Genomic DNA, 21,416 nt, shown 5'->3' on the forward strand with positions numbered 1-21,416 from the left:
CCTGTAGTGCAGGAGCAGGGAGGAAGCAGTTCCTGGGTGCATGGAGAAGGGAGTATAAAAGGTGGGCACCATCTTAGTTCAGTGCAGAGAAGTCTGAGCAGAAGTGACAGGGAGCAGGGGCTCTGCATGAGCTCTGCTCCAGAGGCGGGCCTAGTAACAGAGGCCCAGGCCTGGAAGAGGGAGAAGGAAGGAAGAGGAGCGGAGAAGGCTCCAGGAATGAGGAACGAAGGGATCCCAGGGGTGTGGACGGGCGAGTCGCCACCGCACGCCCGAATCCACCTGCGTGGAGGGGTCATGCCAAAGGGGGAGACCGGTCCCCGAAACTAGTGGAGGCGGGAAACGACCCTCAGCTAGAAACCGGAGGCTGTGACATTTTATGTGGCGCAGCCCCTCGCTACACCCGCTAGGAGGGCAGCACATAGGGTTAGGGAAACTGGCGCCAAGTTTACCAAGAGGAGGCCCGAGGCAGCCGGACAGAAGGGTTGGTAAGAAAGGCCAGACAAAGGACACACAAAGGGGGTCCTGTGAAGCGCTCCAAAGTTATCTGGGAGTTGTCTGAGCCCCTCACCTGGTGAGCACAGTACGACGTGGGCAGCCATTACCTGCAGAAGTGGTCTGGATAATAAGAACTGTGAGTAAAGGCCCTGGACTGCATCACTGACTCCGTGTCATTACTGCTGCTGCCCTGCACCATCACCCCCATCCTCCGCATACACTGCCCTGAGGCTATACTCCTCCCGTGGGGAGTTATGCTACGCTCTGCTGCACCCACAACACCAGCCTCAGCGGCCTGCCCTGCAGCGGCGGTTCACTCTGACCGCAATCCACGGGTGGCGTAGTCGGACATTTAAACATCAAAACCACATAAATAGTTCCGCCACTGGTTTGACCGCCCTGAGCCACGGAACCGGGTTGCCGCCACGGAGACTACAACCACCAGCATCCACCAAAAAGGGTCCGGCTCCGGATGTTCCAAGGCCCAGGGGGCGCGTCTGAACATTTTCATCACCTTTCATAATCACCAATGGGACAAGGCAGGGATGTCCTCTGTCCCCTCTCTTATACATCCTAGTGACGGAGCACCTGCTCTCATCAATTCGCCATAACCCCAATATTAGGTGGAGTGAGGTGGGAGGCACCGAGTACAAGTGCTCTCTATTTGCTGATGATGTCCTAGTATATATCACTCAATCACATATATCCATCCCTGCTGTTATGGCTGAAATAGATCACTTTGTTACATTGTCAAATTTTAAAATCAATACAGCGAAGTCTGAGGCCCTCGATGTCTCCCTCCCCAAATCCATACAGGATTCCATCCAGTCCCACTTTCCCTTTGCCTGGCCCTCACAGGGTATCAAATTCTTAGGAATTCCTATTCATAGAGACCTCTCCCGTCTATGTTATCTTAATTTTGGGCCCTTTATTGAACAGCTCCATACAGACCACGGTTGGCAAGTTAGAACTGTAAGATTCACTACGTGAACCACTGGTGTTTTGTGGAAAAGCACATGTACACTGTGTTCCAAATTATTATGCAAAAAGTGTTTAGGAGTGATAAGGGAAGAATTTGTTTGTTTGTCAGTTAAACTCATTGATGGTGATGTGTGTCAGGGCTCTTTATATCACTGTAAGCAATTGCAGACACCTGTGCTAATTAGTTTGGCAGGTGTGTCCAATGAACGGCAAGACTACTTAAGAAGGCTGTCCCACATTATTAAGCAGCCTACATTTTCTGCCAAAATGGGAAAGAAAAAGGATGTGTCGGCTGCTGAGAAGCAACAAATTGTGGAGTGTTTAGGTCAAGGCATGACTACAATCAACATTGTGCGATGATCAGGATGAAGTGCCTTGGCAATCAAGAAGTATGTAGCTGATTCACAGTACACACGTGTGCATGCTGATAAGGGCAAATTGAGGACTCTTTCCTACAGGCAATTACGTCAGGTTAAAAGAGCAGCGGCAAAAAAGCCTTGTCATAGCAGCAGACAAGTTTTTGAAGCTGCTGGTGCCTCCAACGTCCCCCGAACAACAAGATGCAGGGTCCTTCAGAGGTTTGCAGCTGTGCGTACGCCATCCTGTCGACCTCCTCTATCCACTGCACACAAGCAGAAACGGCTCCAGTGGGCCAAACATTACATGAAGACTGATTTCAAAACTGTTTTGTTCACGGATGAGTGCCGTGCAACGCTCGATGGTCCAGATGGATGGAGTGGAGGATGGCTGGTTGATGGACACCCCACGCAAACACAGCTACTCGCCAACAAGGAGGAGGTGGAGTAATGTTTTGGGCTGGAATCATGGGGAGAGAGATTGTCGGCCCCTTTAGGATCCCTGAAGGGGTAAAGATGAACTCCATAATGTATGTGGAGTTTCTCAAACAGCACTTCCTGCCATGGTTCAAGAAGAAGAACTGTGTATTCCGCAGCAAGATCATTTTCATGCATGATAATGCACCGTCTCATGCTGCACATAACACATCTGCATCTCTGGCTGATATGGGCATAAAAGGGGACAAACTTATGGTGTGACCCCCATGCTCCCCTGACCTCTACCCCATTCAGAACCTCTGGAGCATCATCAAAAGGAGTGTCTATGATGGCAGGAGTCAGTTCACATCTAAGCAACAGCTCTGGGAGGGTATTCTGTCCTCATGCAAAACAATTGAAGCAGAAACCATCCAAAACCTGACAAATTCAATGGACGAGAGAGTTCAGAAGCTCCTTTCGAACAAGGGGTCCTATGTGCAAATGTAACATCACCTAGAATAAAGTTTTGAGTTGAAAACTGTTTGATTTCAGTTTCTAATAACCTGATAATGCTTATAATTTCAAAAATGACCATTTTTTTGGTCTTTATTAAAATGAAAAGGTTGATCGAAGAGTGTGGGGGATCTAAGAGTGTGGCAACCCAGTAGTCAGGATTACTTCGAATTCTGACAATCTGAGGGTCATGTTGCAGGTAGTGCAGCAAGAAGGCACTTATGTGTCTTGCGCATCTCGGAGCCCCAAAATTATTTTCCGGGCTAGATGCAGCTAAAAATTATTATTAATTTTAAATCTGGTGGAGCTTAGTATAGATGGCCTAATAGAATCAGTACTGCACACTGCTACAAAGCCCAAATTATTTTCCAGCCAAGATACAGATAAACATTATTAGTAATTTGAAAGCTTAAAACGGTTGGTGAGGTGATTTTAACCAATCATCAAGCTTTTACTCTCCCCAGGATGACACAGGGGTAGAAAAGTCATTTCGGATCCATGATTTGTTCATCTTTATGAACGTGAGTCTGTCTACATTATCAGTGGAGAGCCGAGTGCGCTTATCTGTCAGCACACCACCAGCAGCGCTGAACACACATTCAGACAGAACGCTGGCTGCGGGGCATGACAAGATCTCCAAGGCGTAAGTGGCGAGCTCCGGCCATTTATCCAGATTGGAAGCCCAAAAAGAGCAAGGGTCCAGTGACACAGTCATGGCTTCAATGTTTACTTGGAGATACTCCTGTACCATCGTCTCTAGGCGTTGACTATGTGTCAGACTTCTTGTCTCCTGTGGCCTTGCAAAGGATGAGCTAAAAAAGTGGTGAAATGATTCCGCAAAATTGATGTTGCCAGCAGATACTGTGTTTCTGTTACGGTTTGAGTGCTGAACACTCGACGATCCCACGGTTGGCAAGTTGGAACTGTGAGATTCACTACGTGCACCACTGGTGTTTTGTGGAAAAGCACATGTAAGATTCTGCAACAGTCTCTGCTGATACTCCTGCATGCGTGCATCCCTTTCTTTGGCAGGAATTATTTCTGCAAATTTACTTTTGTACCGGGGATCTAACAGTGTGGCAACCCAGTAGTCAGGATTATTTCTAATTCTCCCAATTTGAGGGTCATGTTGCAGGTAGTGCAGCAAGAAGGCACTCATGTGTCTTGCGCATCCAGGAGCACCAAGTCCCTGTTGTGTTGGTGGCGAGGTAACAATCATGCTTCCTTCCTCTGTCCTCTCCCCCCAACCTCGCACAACAGAAATGTGATCAAGGTCTCCCTCATCTGATGAGTCTTCCATCAGTTCGTCCTCCACTTCTTCCTGGGCTCCTGCACCTTCCTCACTAGTTTGGCTGCTATCATGCGCCCTGGTAAAACCATCTCCCCCACCCTCACATGCCTGCCGCCTTGGTGCTGCCGACCGTCTGGACCTTGCAGATGTTAGCCCTTCCGCATACAACTCCTCCTCCTCTACTTCCTCCACCTCCTCTTGTGCCACCACCTGACTCCGAATTCTGTTTAACATGTGCTCCAGCATGTAAATCACCGGAATAGTCATGCTGATAATGGCATCGTCACCACTAAACATCTTCGTCGCCATTTCAAAACTGTGCAGAAGGGTGCATAGGTCCCTGATCTGAGACCGCTCCTCCAGCGTGATTTGCCCCACCACTGGATCCCGTTGGCCCAGGCTATACGTCAGAACATATTGTACCAGGGCTTGTCGGTGCTGCCACAGTCGCTGCAACATGTGCAGAGTTGAATTCCACCGGGTAGGCACATCGCATTTTAGCCGGTGAAGTGGCAGGCCCAATGACTTCTGTAGAGATGTAAGTCGCTGAGCTGCGGGATGCGAACGGCGGAAGTGAGCACACAGCGACTGTGCCCTCTGCAGAAGGCCATCTAGTCCGGGATAGTGGGCTAAAAATTGCTGGACAACCAGGTTCAACACGTGAGCCATACAAGGCACGTGTGTGACATTGCCCCGGCGAAGGGCCGCACCCAGGTTTGCAGCATTGTCACACACGGCCTTCCCTGGTTTCAGGTCCAGTGGAGACAACCATTCATGAAATTGGTTCTCCAGAGCTGACCACAACTCCTCAGCTGTGTGACTCACATTTCCCAGACATTTCAAAGTAAAAACCGCCTGATGACGTTGAGCCCTACTGCCAGCATAGTAAGGGGGTGTGCAGGATCCCTTCTGCGCAGTTAGAAAGCTTGTGGCATGACCAGACAGGCTTTGGGTGCAGGTGGAGGACCGAGAGGAGGTTGAGGAGGCAGAAGCAGTGGAGGAACTTTGACATAAAGAGGATTGACGCAAAACTCGTGGGGACGGCAAGACTTGGACAGCAGCCCCTTGTCCTGCTGTCACCATAGTTACCCAGTGCCCAGTCAGCGACATGTAACGCCCCTGTCCATGCCTACTCATCCAAGTGTCTGTGGTGAAATGCACCCTGTCACACACAGAGTTTCTCAAAGAAGCGGTGATGTTGTGTGCGACATGCTGGTGGAGCGCAGGCACACCTTTCTTTGAGAAGTAGTGCCGACTGGGCATCTGGTACTGGGGCACTGCGACGGACATAAGGTCTCGAAAATCCTCTGTGTCCACCAGGCGGAAAGGCAGCATTTCTGTAGCCAAGAGCTTGCAGATGGTGAAATTCAACCTCTTAGCTTTCTCATGGCTAGGAGGAAATGGTATTTTACTTGTCCACATCTGAGGGACTGAGGGCTGGCTGTTGTGCTTAGACGGGGTTGATAACGGTGTCCCCGGCAAACTGCCGGTCTGTGATGAAGATGCAGGCGGACATGTTAGGTTGCCTTGATCCAAAGGTGGTGCTATCGATGTCGGACAGCGCTCAACACCAGCTGGTGTTACCACCTCCAAAGAAAATGATGACCTGCCAATCACGCTGGCTGTTGCGGGTAAAGAGGTGGCAGGTCTGCGCCCCAAAACAGGTGTGACTGCTGTCCCCCCAGTCACAGAGGATGAAGAGGCCGCAGATGCACAAGATGGGGCAGACGGTGGTTGGCCCGGCCGGCTAGGCCGCATTGTAGCACAGTGAGCTTCCCACTGCAACTTATGCTTCATGTCCATGTGCCGGTTCATGCCTGAAGTACTCAAACTATGTATTTTTTGGCCTCTACTTAGCTTTTGTTGACAAATGTTACAGATAACACGAGTTGGGTCATATTTATCGATCTGAAAAAATGCCCAGGCTATGCAAGGCTTAGCACCCATACGACCTGAAGAGCCACCACGACTTGTGGTCAGAGGCAGAGTTGTGTTTGAGGATGCAGTTGTTGACGTGCTTCCAGTACTACGTCTCTGTCCAGGAAGGCGCAACCTGACCTCGTCGTCACTAGCATCCTCCTCCACCTCCTCTGCTGACCTCATCTCTTGGCTGACTGTGGGTTGACAGTAAGTGGGATCTCCAACCTCATCATCATCACCCTGTGTGTTATCACACCCGTCGTCCTCAGAGCCAACCTGTTCCTGCCCTGACAAAAAACTAAAGTTGTCGCTCCAATCAGGTATTTGAGTCTCATCATCGTCTTCCTCATTGTCTCCACCAACAGGAGTTACAGTTTGGGAATGAGGGTCTACATTATGGTCAGAACCTTCTGCGTCTGGTCCTGGATCCGACTCATAAAGATTCTGGGCATCAGTGCAGATCATTTCCTCGTCTGGATTCACAGAAGCGCTGGAGCCGACCTCTGATTCCCAGGCTATAGTATGAGTAAACAGCTCTGCAGACTCAACCATCTGTTCTACCTCATACTCAGACGGGCAGCTGGAGATTTGGGAGCTGTGAAGAAGCAAGTGCGATTGGGGTGACACCTCTGAGGACTGGAGTATTTGTGATGTTGAAGTTGATGTGGAGGAGAGCCCACTTAAAGGAGCACTTGATATCCGTTGAAGCACCTGCTGTTTTTGTGCCTCATCTGGAATTTGCAGCGATTGGCGTGGCCGTAAGAAAGGGATCTTATCACATTGTCCACTAAAAGAAGTAGACATTTTAGTTTTGCTGGAAGATGGTCTTTCTTCTGCAGATGTTACTGTTGCTTTAACACCTACTCCATGGACACAACCTTTTTTCCCCTTCCCAACACGCCTATTCCCCTTTCCACCAGCAGCAGGCCTTTTTCCACTCATTTTGGTGGTTAACTAATTCACAACTCTGGAGTTGTTGGCACAAAAAAAACAATGGATGGGAACCGAGCAGAGCTGAGTGGCCAAATTGTGGTATTAGGCCAAAACTATTGTCTGGGTTAGATGCAGAAAAAAATTATATTCAGTTTGTAACCTGATGGAGATCAGTATAGATGGACTAATAGAACAAGTCCCACACACTGCTAGAAGGCCAAATATTTTTTCAGAGCTAGATGCAGAAAAAAATTATATTCAATTTGCAACCTGATGGAGGTCAGTATAGATGGACTAATAGAACAAGTCCCACACACTGCTAGAAGCCCAATTATTTTTTCAGAGCTAGATGCAGAAAAATATTGTATACAATTTGCAACCTGATGGAGGTCAGTATAGATGGACTAATAGAACAAGTCCCACACACTGCTAGAAGGCCAAATATTTTTTCAGAGCTAGATGCAGAAAAAAATTATATTCAATTTGCAATCTGATGGAGGTCAGTATAGATGGACTAATAGAACAAGTCCCACACACTGCTAGAAGGCCAAATATTTTTTCAGAGCTAGATGCAGAAAAATATTATATTCAATTTGCAACCTGATGGAGGTCAGTATAGATGGACTAATAGAACAAGTCCCACACACAGCTAGAAGCCCAAATATTTTTTCAGAGGTAGATGCAGAAAAAAATTATATTCAGTTTGCAACCTGATGGAGGTCAGTATAGATGGACTAATAGAACAAGTCCCACATACAGCTAGAAGCCCAAATATTTTTTCAGAGCTAGATGCAGAAAAAAATTATATTCAATTTGCAACCTGATGGAGGTCAGTATAGATGGACTAATAGAACAAGTCCCACACACTGCTAGAAGGCCAAATATTTTTTCAGAGCTAGATGCAGAAAAAAATTATATTCAATTTGCAACCTGATGGAGGTCAGTATAGATGGACTAATAGAACAAGTTCCACACACTGCTAGAAGGCCAAATATTTTTTCAGAGCTAGATGCAGAAAAAAATTATATTCAATTTGCAACGTGATGGAGGTCAGTATAGATGGACTAATAGAACAAGTCCCACACACTGCTAGAAGGCCAAATATTTTTTCAGAGCTAGATGCAGAAAAAAATTATATTCAATTTGCAACCTGATGGAGGTCAGTATAGATGGACTAATAGAACAAGTCCCACACACTGCTAGAAGCACAAATATTTTTTCAGAGCTAGATGCAGAAAAATATTATATTCAATTTGCAACCTGATGGAGGTCAGTATAGATGGACTAATAGAACAAGTCCCACACACTACTAGAAGGCCAAATTTTTTTTCAGAGCTAGATGCAGAAAAAAATGATATTCAATTTGCAACCTGATGGAGGTCAGTATAGATGGACTAATAGAACAAGTCCCACACACAGCTAGAAGCCCAAATATTTTTTCAGAGGTAGATGCAGAAAAAAATTATATTCAATTTGCAACCTGATGGAGGTCAGTATAGATGGACTAATAGAACAAGTCCCACACACTGCTAGAAGGCCAAATATTTTTTCAGAGCTAGATGCAGAAAAATATTATATTCAATTTGCAACCTGATGGAGGTCAGTATAGATGGACTAATAGAACAAGTCCCACACACTGCTAGAAGGCCAAATATTTTTTCAGAGCTAGATGCAGAAAAATATTATATTCAATTTGCAACCTGATGGAGGTCAGTATAGATGAACTAATAGAACAAGTCCCACACACAGCTAGAAGGCCAAATATTTTTTCAGAGCTAGATGCAGAAAAATAGTTATATTCAATTTGCAACCTGATGGAGGTCAGTATAGATGGACTAATAGAACAACTCCCACAAACTGCTAGAAGCCCAAATTTTTTTTCAGAGGTAGATGCAGAAAAAAATTATATTCAGTTTGCAACCTGATGGAGGTCAGTATAGATGGACTAATAGAACAAGTCCCACACACAGCTAGAAGCCCAAATATTTTTTCAGAGCTAGATGCAGAAAAAAATTATATTGAATTTGCAACGTGATGGAGGTCAGTATAGATGGACTAATAGAACAAGTCCCACACACTGCTAGAAGCCCAAATATTTTTTCAGAGCTAGATGCAGAAAAATAGTATATTCAATTTGCAACCTGATGGAGGTCAGTATAGATGGACTAATAGAACAAGTCCCACACACTGCTAGAAGCCCAAATATTTTTTCAGAGCTAGATGCAGAAAAATATTATATTCAATTTGCAACCTGATGGAGGTCAGTATAGATGGACTAATAGAACAAGTCCCACACACTGCTAGAAGGCCAAATATTTTTTCAGAGCTAGATGCAGAAAAATATTATATTCAATTTGCAACCTGATGGAGGTCAGTATAGATGGACTAATAGAACAAGTCCCACACACTGCTAGAAGGCCAAATATTTTTTCAGAGCTAGATGCAGAAAAAAATTATATTCAATTTGCAACCTGATGGAGGTCAGTATAGATGGACTAATAGAACAAGTCCCACACACTGCTAGAAGCCCAATTATTTTTTCAGAGCTAGATGCAGAAAAATATTGTATACAATTTGCAACCTGATGGAGGTCAGTATAGATGGACTAATAGAACAAGTCCCACACACTGCTAGAAGGCCAAATATTTTTTCAGAGCTAGATGCAGAAAAAAATTATATTCAATTTGCAATCTGATGGAGGTCAGTATAGATGGACTAATAGAACAAGTCCCACACACTGCTAGAAGGCCAAATATTTTTTCAGAGCTAGATGCAGAAAAATATTATATTCAATTTGCAACCTGATGGAGGTCAGTATAGATGGACTAATAGAACAAGTCCCACACACAGCTAGAAGCCCAAATATTTTTTCAGAGGTAGATGCAGAAAAAAATTATATTCAGTTTGCAACCTGATGGAGGTCAGTATAGATGGACTAATAGAACAAGTCCCACATACAGCTAGAAGCCCAAATATTTTTTCAGAGCTAGATGCAGAAAAAAATTATATTCAATTTGCAACCTGATGGAGGTCAGTATAGATGGACTAATAGAACAAGTCCCACACACTGCTAGAAGGCCAAATATTTTTTCAGAGCTAGATGCAGAAAAAAATTATATTCAATTTGCAACCTGATGGAGGTCAGTATAGATGGACTAATAGAACAAGTTCCACACACTGCTAGAAGGCCAAATATTTTTTCAGAGCTAGATGCAGAAAAAAATTATATTCAATTTGCAACGTGATGGAGGTCAGTATAGATGGACTAATAGAACAAGTCCCACACACTGCTAGAAGGCCAAATATTTTTTCAGAGCTAGATGCAGAAAAAAATTATATTCAATTTGCAACCTGATGGAGGTCAGTATAGATGGACTAATAGAACAAGTCCCACACACTGCTAGAAGCACAAATATTTTTTCAGAGCTAGATGCAGAAAAATATTATATTCAATTTGCAACCTGATGGAGGTCAGTATAGATGGACTAATAGAACAAGTCCCACACACTACTAGAAGGCCAAATTTTTTTTCAGAGCTAGATGCAGAAAAAAATGATATTCAATTTGCAACCTGATGGAGGTCAGTATAGATGGACTAATAGAACAAGTCCCACACACAGCTAGAAGCCCAAATATTTTTTCAGAGGTAGATGCAGAAAAAAATTATATTCAATTTGCAACCTGATGGAGGTCAGTATAGATGGACTAATAGAACAAGTCCCACACACTGCTAGAAGGCCAAATATTTTTTCAGAGCTAGATGCAGAAAAATATTATATTCAATTTGCAACCTGATGGAGGTCAGTATAGATGGACTAATAGAACAAGTCCCACACACTGCTAGAAGGCCAAATATTTTTTCAGAGCTAGATGCAGAAAAATATTATATTCAATTTGCAACCTGATGGAGGTCAGTATAGATGAACTAATAGAACAAGTCCCACACACAGCTAGAAGGCCAAATATTTTTTCAGAGCTAGATGCAGAAAAATAGTTATATTCAATTTGCAACCTGATGGAGGTCAGTATAGATGGACTAATAGAACAACTCCCACAAACTGCTAGAAGCCCAAATTTTTTTTCAGAGGTAGATGCAGAAAAAAATTATATTCAGTTTGCAACCTGATGGAGGTCAGTATAGATGGACTAATAGAACAAGTCCCACACACAGCTAGAAGCCCAAATATTTTTTCAGAGCTAGATGCAGAAAAAAATTATATTGAATTTGCAACGTGATGGAGGTCAGTATAGATGGACTAATAGAACAAGTCCCACACACTGCTAGAAGCCCAAATATTTTTTCAGAGCTAGATGCAGAAAAATAGTATATTCAATTTGCAACCTGATGGAGGTCAGTATAGATGGACTAATAGAACAAGTCCCACACACTGCTAGAAGCCCAAATATTTTTTCAGAGCTAGATGCAGAAAAATATTATATTCAATTTGCAACCTGATGGAGGTCAGTATAGATGGACTAATAGAACAAGTCCCACACACTGCTAGAAGGCCAAATATTTTTTCAGAGCTAGATGCAGAAAAATATTATATTCAATTTGCAACCTGATGGAGGTCAGTATAGATGGACTAATAGAACAAGTCCCACACACTGCTAGAAGGCCAAATATTTTTTCAGAGCTAGATGCAGAAAAATATTATATTCAATTTGCAACCTGATGGAGGTCAGTATAGATGGACTAATAGAACAAGTCCCACACACAGCTAGAAGCCCAAATATTTTTTCAGAGGTAGATGCATAAAAAAATTATATTCAGTTTGCAACCTGATGGAGGTCAGTATAGATGGACTAATAGAACAAGTCCCACTCACAGCAAGAAACCCAAATATTTTTTCAGAGCTAGATGCAGAAAAAAATTATATTCAATTTGCAACGTGATGGAGGTCAGTATAGATGGACTAATAGAACAAGTCCCACACACTGCAAGAAGGCCAAATATTTTTTCAGAGCTAGATGCAGAAAAAAATTATATTCAATTTGCAACCTGATGGAGGTCAGTATAGATGGACTAATAGAACAAGTCCCACACACTGCTAGAAGGCCAAATATTTTTTCAGCGCTAGATGCAGAAAAAAATTATATTCAATTTGCAACGTGATGGAGGTCAGTATAGATGGACTAATAGAACAAGTCCCACACACTGCTAGAAGGCCAAATATTTTTTCAGAGCTAGATGCAGAAAAAAATTATATTCAATTTGCAACCTGATGGAGGTCAGTATAGATGGACTAATATATCAAGTCCCACACACTGCTAGAAGCCCAAATATTTTTTCAGAGCTAGATGCAGAAAAATATTATATTCAATTTGCAACCTGATGGAGGTCAGTATAGATGGACTAATAGAACAAGTCCCACACACTACTAGAAGGCCAAAATTTTTTTCAGAGCTAGATGCAGAAAAAAATGGTATTCAATTTGCAACCTGATGGAGGTCAGTATAGATGGACTAATAGATCAAGTCCCACACACAGCTAGAAGCCCAAATATTTTTTCAGAGGTAGATGCAGAAAAAAATTATATTCAATTTGCAACCTGATGGAGGTCAGTATAGATGGACTAATAGAACAAGTCCCACACACTGCTAGAAGGCCAAATATTTTTTCAGAGCTAGATGCAGAAAAAAATTATATTCAATTTGCAACCTGATGGAGGTCAGTATAGATGGACTAATAGAACAAGTCCCACACACTGCTAGAAGGCCAAATATTTTTTCAGAGCTAGATGCAGAAAAATATTATATTCAATTTGCAACCTGATGGAGGTCAGTATAGATGAACTAATAGAACAAGTCCCACACACTGCTAGAAGGCCAAATATTTTTTCAGAGCTAGATGCAGAAAAATAGTTATATTCAATTTGCAACCTGATGGAGGTCAGTATAGATGGACTAATAGAACAACTCCCACAAACTGCTAGAAGCCCAAATTTTTTTTCAGAGGTAGATGCAGAAAAAAATTATATTCAATTTGCAACCTGATGGAGGTCAGTATAGATGGACTAATAGAACAAGTCCCACACACAGCTAGAAGCCCAAATATTTTTTCAGAGGTAGATGCATAAAAAAATTATATTCAGTTTGCAACCTGATGGAGGTCAGTATAGATGGACTAATAGAACAAGTCCCACTCACAGCAAGAAACCCAAATATTTTTTCAGAGCTAGATGCAGAAAAAAATTATATTCAATTTGCAACGTGATGGAGGTCAGTATAGATGGACTAATAGAACAAGTCCCACACACTGCTAGAAGGCCAAATATTTTTTCAGAGCTAGATGCAGAAAAAAATTATATTCAATTTGCAACCTGATGGAGGTCAGTATAGATGGACTAATAGAACAAGTCCCACACACTGCTAGAAGGCCAAATATTTTTTCAGAGCTAGATGCAGAAAAAAATTATATTCAATTTGCAACCTGACGGAGGTCAGTATAGATGGACTAATAGAACAAGTCCCGCACACTGCTAGAAGGCCAAATATTTTTTCAGAGCTAGATGCAGAAAAAAATTATATTCAATTTGCAACCTGATGGAGGTCAGTATAGATGGACTAATAGAACAAGTCTCACACACAGCTAGAAGCCCAAATATTTTTTCAGAGGTAGATGCAGAAAAAAATTATATTCAATTTGCAACCTTATGGAGGTCAGTATAGATGGACTAATAGAATGATGCTATGCCCAAAAGGTTTTACTTCACTAGGTGCAGTAAAAAAATTGGTATTCTATACACAGGTGGTATATCTTGCAACACAGATAGGCTACTCCACTGACTAACACACTCTGCAATAGGCCAAAAAGGATTAGCTTTGCTAGATTTAGCCAAATGCTGTGAAAAAAACTTGCACAGCACTGGCACAGACCTGCCTGATAGGAATTGATCTAACTTAGTCCTGAAAAGGACTGCAATTACAATTAGTCTTTACTCCCACAACCTATCTATTTAAGAGCACAGACCTGCCTTATAAAAGTCGTAGGAAATGCTGTAACCTAGTCCTTAAAAGGACTGCAATCACAACTATTCCCTACTCCCAAGCTATCTGTAGATTTGTGCGAAAATTGGCTTGAAATTAACAAGGTATAGCGCACACAGCAACAGCGGTGCCGTCTAACACGCAGCTGCAGCAGTGAGAAAATGGTGGCGACGGGGAAAATGGCTGGGTCTTATAGGGCAAGGACATGTGACATACACTGCCAATGACACATGCCCTTGCTTATGTGAAAAAAAGCACTTCGCTCTGTGTGTGCGCTGCTGATAGGCTGACAGATTGCACCTCCCCACTGTAAATGCGGGAAAGAGAAAAAAAAATGGAGATCTTCATTATTCCTGCAGAGATCCATCCCCTGCCCCTCCCCCCGCCCCTCTGAACACTCAAACTGCGTATTAACATTAATTTTCATCATTACTGAGAAAAAATCCAGTTATGATTTTGGTGCACGAACAGTTATCGAACATAACCTCGAACAGCCGAATTTTTTTCAAATCGTTCGTGTTCGCCGAACGGCTCGAACACCGCCCAAAACAGCTCGAATTTGAGATTGGCGAACAGTTCAAGTCGAACACCGCTCATCTCTAATTACATTATTTTCTGGTTTAAAGTCAATGTTATCAGTTTATTAAGACTAAAATATTGTGACAGTAATTGGTTTATCTTTTTATTCAAAGGTTGGCAGTTCAACAAATACATTGAAGGCACTCCAGGTTGCACTCACTGACAGTAATACACAAGCAGTTTACCTACTCACTGATGGAAGACCCAATCAGGTACTAACAATGCAGCTATATGTAATTGTAGAAATATCAGATACAAACAGACAGACTTAAACGGGTATTCTCAAGTTATTAAATTGTTTTAGTTAAATAGCATGAAAATAAGGAAGTTTGCAATTGACTTGTTTTTTTGTATCTGCTTTCATTCTCCTGCAATCAGAGCTTTTATTTTACATAGTGTGTAGCTGGTTTTCATGGCGCTTGGCCGCTAATGCCTGTCCAGACCCTGGCCGTGTGTGCACAATAGTTATATTCAACGGGAGGGGTTAACGCCTAATATCCTAGCCACCTCTTTCTAGCCCAGGGGTGGCAAACTTTTTTCTGCCGTGGGCCATTTGGATATTTATACCATTATTTGCAGGCTTTCAAATTTAAAAAACTTAATTTAAAAATTTGCTTCTATATTTGGTCAAAAATTTAAAGTATCTCGCTCCAAATGTAATGGCTGGAGCTGTTTCTCTTGGGTGTGGTGTGTGATGTTAGGTGGTATTAATGATGCTACTCAATTGATTTTCCAGGTTTGCGTCGTTCAGTCTGTAGTGCAGTCGACTCTTGGCAATAAGTTTTGTAAAAAAACTGATCACAGCAAGTTGTTCTGAAAGCAGATCTATAGTTAAATGCATGTCTCCTCAAAGTATGAAATTTATAACTACTCATGTGTCGTTTACAGATCTGAAGCAGTGGGAGGTCTGCAGTATACATCACATAGGAGAAACCAATACTGCTGAAGACATCACATAGGATACACTGAGAATGCTGTATACATCTCATAGGATACAAAGGGACTGATGTATATACATCACATAGGATACACTGAGGCTGCTGTACATCACATAGGATATGCTGAGATTGTTGAATACATCACATAGGATACACTGAGACTCAGTTGTATAGATCACATAGGAGACACCGAGACTGCAGTATACATTGCATAAGAGACACCAAAACTACTGTACAAATCTTGTAGGATACCCTTGGACTGGTATATATACATAGGATACACTGAGACTGCTGCAAATGCATCACATAGAAAACACTCAGGCTGGTGTATATACAGTACATCACATAGAATACAATGGGACTGGTGTATATACATTGAATAAGAGATACTGAGGCTGCTGTATACATCAAATAGGAGACACAAAACCTGCTGTATACATCACATAGGATACACTGGGACTGGTGTATATCCATCACATAGGAGACACTGGGACTGGTGTGTATATATATATATATATATATATATATATATATATACATGTCCTGCCTGAATGCTTAGGCTATATGCATGCATTGAGTATTTGCAACAGTTTTTTGCTGCAGGAAAAAAAACAGTGTTGGCAAGAAAAAAGCTGTGCATTTTACCACATTTTTGCATGAATTTGAATGAGTGAAAATGCTGCAAAAATGCAGCATATAAAATAAGCAGCATATGCATGAAATTTCAGAAATCTCATTCACTTTGCTGGTGCAGTAAAACATTGCTTTTTCTCCATAGTAAAAGGCACAGGTTAAACATGGCAAAAACGCAGCGTTTGAACAAGCCTTGAGTGAATCATTACCATTTTTTTTCTGTGTCAGGCTAAAAATGAATCTCTTGTGATTGGTTAGGAGGATCTCATCAGTGGGACCTGCATGAAACATATCCTATATATTGGGAACTCTACCAGCCAATGAAAAACCCATAGCAGAATATAAATCTTGTTTTATCAATTACCACAAATTTTGGATACATTTTTTTTAACCAGAAATATTTTTGCCCTCTTACAGCCTACTGACACAATTCTTAATCAAGTTACTATTATAAATCAAATACCTATCCACACAATTTCATTCAACTGTGATGACACGGAAGCAAACAGCTTCTTATATGAGATTTCCAGCAAGACTGGTGGCCGTTTTCACACTTACAGCAGTTACCTTAAGGACCCTGACGCTCCTCAACCTTTTGTGGTAAGTGTCCACAGACATAAGGTACTCATAGTTGAGGATAAGAAATCGATTTTATTTTTTGTTAGTATATCATTTTTACATTTTTCATTATAATGTATAAATAGATAAAAAATATATATTTTGCAGCTGAATTTAGACAACCATGGAAGAGCTGATTAATGTTCTGAGTTTTGGACTAAGGCCACGTACACACTTTCAATATTTGGTCAGTATTTTACACCAGTATTTGTAAGCCAAAATAAGGAGTGGAGCAATCAGAGGAAAAAGTATAGTAGAAACACGTCACCACTTCTGTATTTATCACCCACTCCTGGTTTTAGCTTACAAATACTGATGCAAAATACTGACCAAATACTGATTGTGTGAACATTGCATAAGCCAACTTCTCTCTGCCATTGCAGCTGAGACCGATACATAATCTGACAGCTCCAGAACCTCCCTGCTTTTTTTGAGCACATTGTAATCTCTGCTTTAGGGATGTCCTAGGCTATCCCTAATCTCTATCTTTTTACTTTCCATGGAAACATATTGCAGTTGAGGTGTTAAGATTTAAAGTTATTTTCCCATTACAGAAAAGATAGAATGCCTATCTGCCGGGACCCTCACCAGTGCTTCGTTGGAGAGGATCCAGCACTGGCTTTGCAGTGCAAGAAACATGATGTATTCCTGCAGGCGATAGAACCTCTGTGCAGTGACAAACCCTTTATTCTAAGGATCAAGGGGTGTCCTGTAGTCAGTTTCCATCTTTCAAAAAGTGTAGATCTTAGAGATTTGCCATGATTTTTCTGCAGAGGCATGTTAAAGTACAGCAATAAAAGTTCCCTCTATTGATCATTGAAGACCTGGAGCTGCGGGGAGAACACCCACCAAGTCAAGAAAGTGTTGAATTGTGATGTAACTGAGAGAACGATCATTCCTTACCATATTATTATAATTGAGTTACATTACATAAGTTTCTAAGGGTTGTTCACACAGTAAACTTTTGCAGAGTGAAGACATACAGTTACTATTAAATGAGATTGAAGAGGGACAATCTACATTTGAAAAAATAAAAAAACTTCATACAGAATGTTTGATGTTAGACTGGTACCGTAATGGAGACACTGATCTTCCACAAAGGTAATTCTTGGTAATGTTATTTTGGATCAAGCCTTTTCATAAAGCATGCATGGTTGTATTAGTTCAGGTACATTCTGGATATCATACCATGTAGAACATATTTATGCCACCATCATGACCAAGTAAGTTGAAAAATATTTAGATTTTAGAGTCTTTAGTGGTTGATACCTTTTAATGGCTAATGGAAAAGGTAACAAATTGCAAACTTTTGAGACTACTCAGGTCTCTTCATGAGTAGTCTCGAAAGCTTGCAATTTGTTACCATCTTTTCAGTTAGCCATTAAAAGGTATCAACCACTGAGGACTCTCAAATCTAAATATTTTTCTATCTACTGCCTAACAAGGAACAAAGATATATCTTTTTCACGGACCAAGTAAGTTGAAATACCAAATCCAAAAATTATAGATAGGAGTAAACAAGGCTGGATGCTGGACTACACCAGGTGTAAATATAAGAGTCTTTCATTGTACACTTCAGGACATTCCAGAAACAAAATCATACAAGGATGCAGTCTGCACATGAACTCAGATCTTCAAATTCATCATCATTGCTGCATGGGTCAAGTTTGAGTCCTCCATGGCTCCACAAGAGAAAGAAGAAGCGGCATGCAGGTAAAGCCACTCAGCAACTCAATATTGCTTCACAAAAAAGTATTTAAAGATAATGTGTCATCAGAAAATGACATTGTTTTAATCAGGTTCTGGTGTTAAATGCATTTTTCTTAATTCTTGGCAATTTATTTTTACATTTCACAATCTGTATTAAAAAGAAAAAAAAATCTTGCAATTTTCACACAGGCCACTGGGGCTTTTTTAGATTTTAACTTCCCATTGTTTCAGGAAATAATACATGTACTTTGCCACAATGGTTGGATCCTGACCCTATATTTTGTACTGAAGTGTATAATGAGCCTGTGCAAAGGTGATTGGGAAGGGGAATAGGGGCAGTTGTGACATCACCTATAATGATTGGTGGATTCTGTTTTATCAACTTTGTATAGAGGTGTCACCTGTCATTGTAATCACACCTCTGCTGGTAATAAGTAGTTTTGCTGAAAACTCCTCCTGAAAGACCAGGAGCTATGAGTTTAAAAAAGCCCCCAGTTACCCCAGGGAGGGTAAGTGTAGCTTGTTTTGATTTTTCACACCTATCTGTGCCTGTGGGCAAAAGTTTTTTGAAATGGGACAATCTATCTACATCTGTTTTCTAGTAAAGTCTCTGGGGGCGATTCATCAAGACCAGCGATTCTCTTGCCGTTCTTGATGAGGGGGGCATTTTGGAGCAGACGCTCCAGATATGAAATAGATGCTGGGAATGGAAGTTGTTCTGCGCTCTCTGGAGTCACAATAAACCAGTAGCAAGGAATAAAATGTAGATTTATTTGTCTACGCATTTCAGAGTCCACCAACTCCTTCCTCAGGACACCATATACAATGGTTTAACGTTTTTCTTTTCGGTTCTTAAAGGAAATCTGTCAGTAAGATCAAACTCCCCTAACTCTCCTAAACCTTATATATCAGCATGCAGGTCTTACAAGTGGCCAATGGATTTACATCTCAATCTGTTGCTGCATTTCCCAGTAATTAGCATTTTAGTTCATATGCAAATGAGGTTTTAAGTTCTATGTGTGTAACAGTGCACTTAAGGACCTTCTGCCTCCCTAGGTTGTTTCCCTCTTCAACAGACTTAGCTTTATTGACAGGTTGTTTCCCTGCTCAACAGCCTTAGCTTTTTTGACAGTTCACTGTCTGATTTCCTTGCCTGGCGCCTGATGTCACACAGATAGTGAGCTATCAATCAAGCTAAAGAGGCTGGTGCTGAGTGGGGAAACAATCTGGAGAGGCAGTGGATTCTTAAGTGCTCTGTCATGCAAAGAGCGCTTATTGCCTCATTTGCATATAAATTAAAATGTTTATTACTCAGGAATGCTGAAACAGGTAGAAGATATAAAGGTCTCAAAGGAATTACATTTTAAAGACCTGCACATCTATATATATGGGGAGCTTTTTTGGGAACTGGGGTGATCTTACTGACAGATTCCCTTTAAGTTACTAGTAAGATTTTAGGATCAGTTTGACTATTTTGACTCTATTATTTGTCTCCAACTACATGTTGGGTTCCCTAACAGAGCAAACAAGGTCCAGCCTTCTGAGGGCTCTGAGCCACGGAGTGAGACTGTCTGAGAGTGCGATAGATTTACATATACCATCTGAATCCAAAGAGTTGTTTCTCAATATGGACAAGAAAACGGCATCTGTCCTTAAAGGTAAACTATGTGTCAACTGAAGGGCAAAATATGTCTGAACTCCATACATAAATACCCAGTCATTGAAACTGTACCGACTAATATTCTCTAGTTTCAAGCAGTGAAGTTTCTGATCCTTGGCACTAATAGAGAAAAATATAATACATTTGGTTCTTCTGCTCTTCAGGACATGTGAGCATAAAACTATTCTGCCAGATTTATTATGCAGACTATTAATGGTAGATAAAAAAAACTGTTTAATCAAACAAACTCCCAAACATAGATTTGTTAATATGTCTATATAGCGTATTGAGGGCTGTGACAGAGTCACTGGTGTTATATACGAGGGGAGGTATGTGTCACTCCTGCTGCTAGCCTGTGTGAACTGAAACCTACAAACTTTCTGCCAGCATGTTATATGCTGGGGGTTAACTCACTTAAAGGGTGTGTGAATGGCAAAGAGGGTGGGAAGCCATTCACGCTACCTCCCCTCAGGGTGTAGCTGAGCAAGTTTAAATGCTCAGTCTTGTTTTTTTTCTGTGTTGGTTAGTCTGAGTCTGGAGAAACAAGTCTCCAGGCTGCGTAACTTCAGCTCAGAGAGTAATTGAAGGTGCTGTAAATTGGTGCAGGGCGAACCCGCACACGTATGGACTGTGTTACTATTTGTCTTTTGTTTTACCTTTATGCCAGCAAGGCTGAGTTTATTTTTGCTGAAGTCTGCAGTGCTTTATGCTGACATAATAAACCTGCAGACGAAACCGTTCCTGTGTCTACTTCTTATTGCAGCCGAGTGAGTCGTCTTGCCACAGGGCTTACAGTGCTAACACTTCAGCTATACAGGAGGGGTGGACAACGCAGGTGATTGACACTATGTAGTACTGAGCAAGTTGGGGATATAATGCAGTATAAGTTAGGCAAATGAGAACAGATGTGTAGCACATATATGATATATAATATATTACATGCAGCTAAACTTAGAATAGTGCGTGAAAAGGAGGAACAGATTTATGAAGACAAGTTCTGCAGTGTGAATTAGAATGACATCTTTTGAACTTTCCTTTATAAAGGGCTTATCTCATCAGGGAGCAGCCACCACTGCGATAAGCTAAATTAGGCAGGGGAAGCCTTGACCAATCAGACATTTATCCTGTGGTGGAAGAATGATTATCACATGCGGACTGCTTGATCCTGCACAAATTTGTTCTGCTTTGTTGTTCTGGCTTATAGATGAGTGTAGAATGGTGGACCCCCCCTTCTATGACATCTATATCGATAAACACAACAAATTCAACACATGGACAGAGGTTGCGTTAATGATTTCTCTTTGTATAATCTTTTTTTTTGTTACATTGTTCCACCAACAATAAGATAAACCTCTGATAAAACAGAACATTGATATTTACAA

General features: G+C 41.6%; 1 protein-coding gene across 3 annotated transcripts in view; it reads left to right on the forward strand.

Annotated features, from left to right (window-relative positions):
- VWA3B (von Willebrand factor A domain containing 3B) overlaps positions 1–21,416 on the forward strand; it is a 267,553-nt gene that overhangs the window by 83,419 nt on the left and 162,718 nt on the right. For all 3 annotated transcript variants that reach the window (XM_073664562.1, XM_073664564.1, XM_073664563.1), the window contains exons 13-17: positions 14,589–14,687; positions 16,464–16,646; positions 17,635–17,765; positions 18,244–18,377; positions 19,895–20,032. In XM_073664562.1, the coding sequence (XP_073520663.1) occupies positions 14,589–14,687; positions 16,464–16,646; positions 17,635–17,765; positions 18,244–18,377; positions 19,895–20,032 (685 nt within the window). The remainder of the gene's footprint in view (positions 1–14,588; positions 14,688–16,463; positions 16,647–17,634; positions 17,766–18,243; positions 18,378–19,894; positions 20,033–21,416) is intronic.

Source organism: Phyllobates terribilis, unplaced genomic scaffold (genome assembly GCF_046119375.1).
Source record: "Phyllobates terribilis strain yellow unplaced genomic scaffold, ASM4611937v1 Scaffold_2__4_contigs__length_985480577, whole genome shotgun sequence".
NCBI lineage: Eukaryota > Metazoa > Chordata > Amphibia > Anura > Dendrobatidae > Phyllobates > Phyllobates terribilis.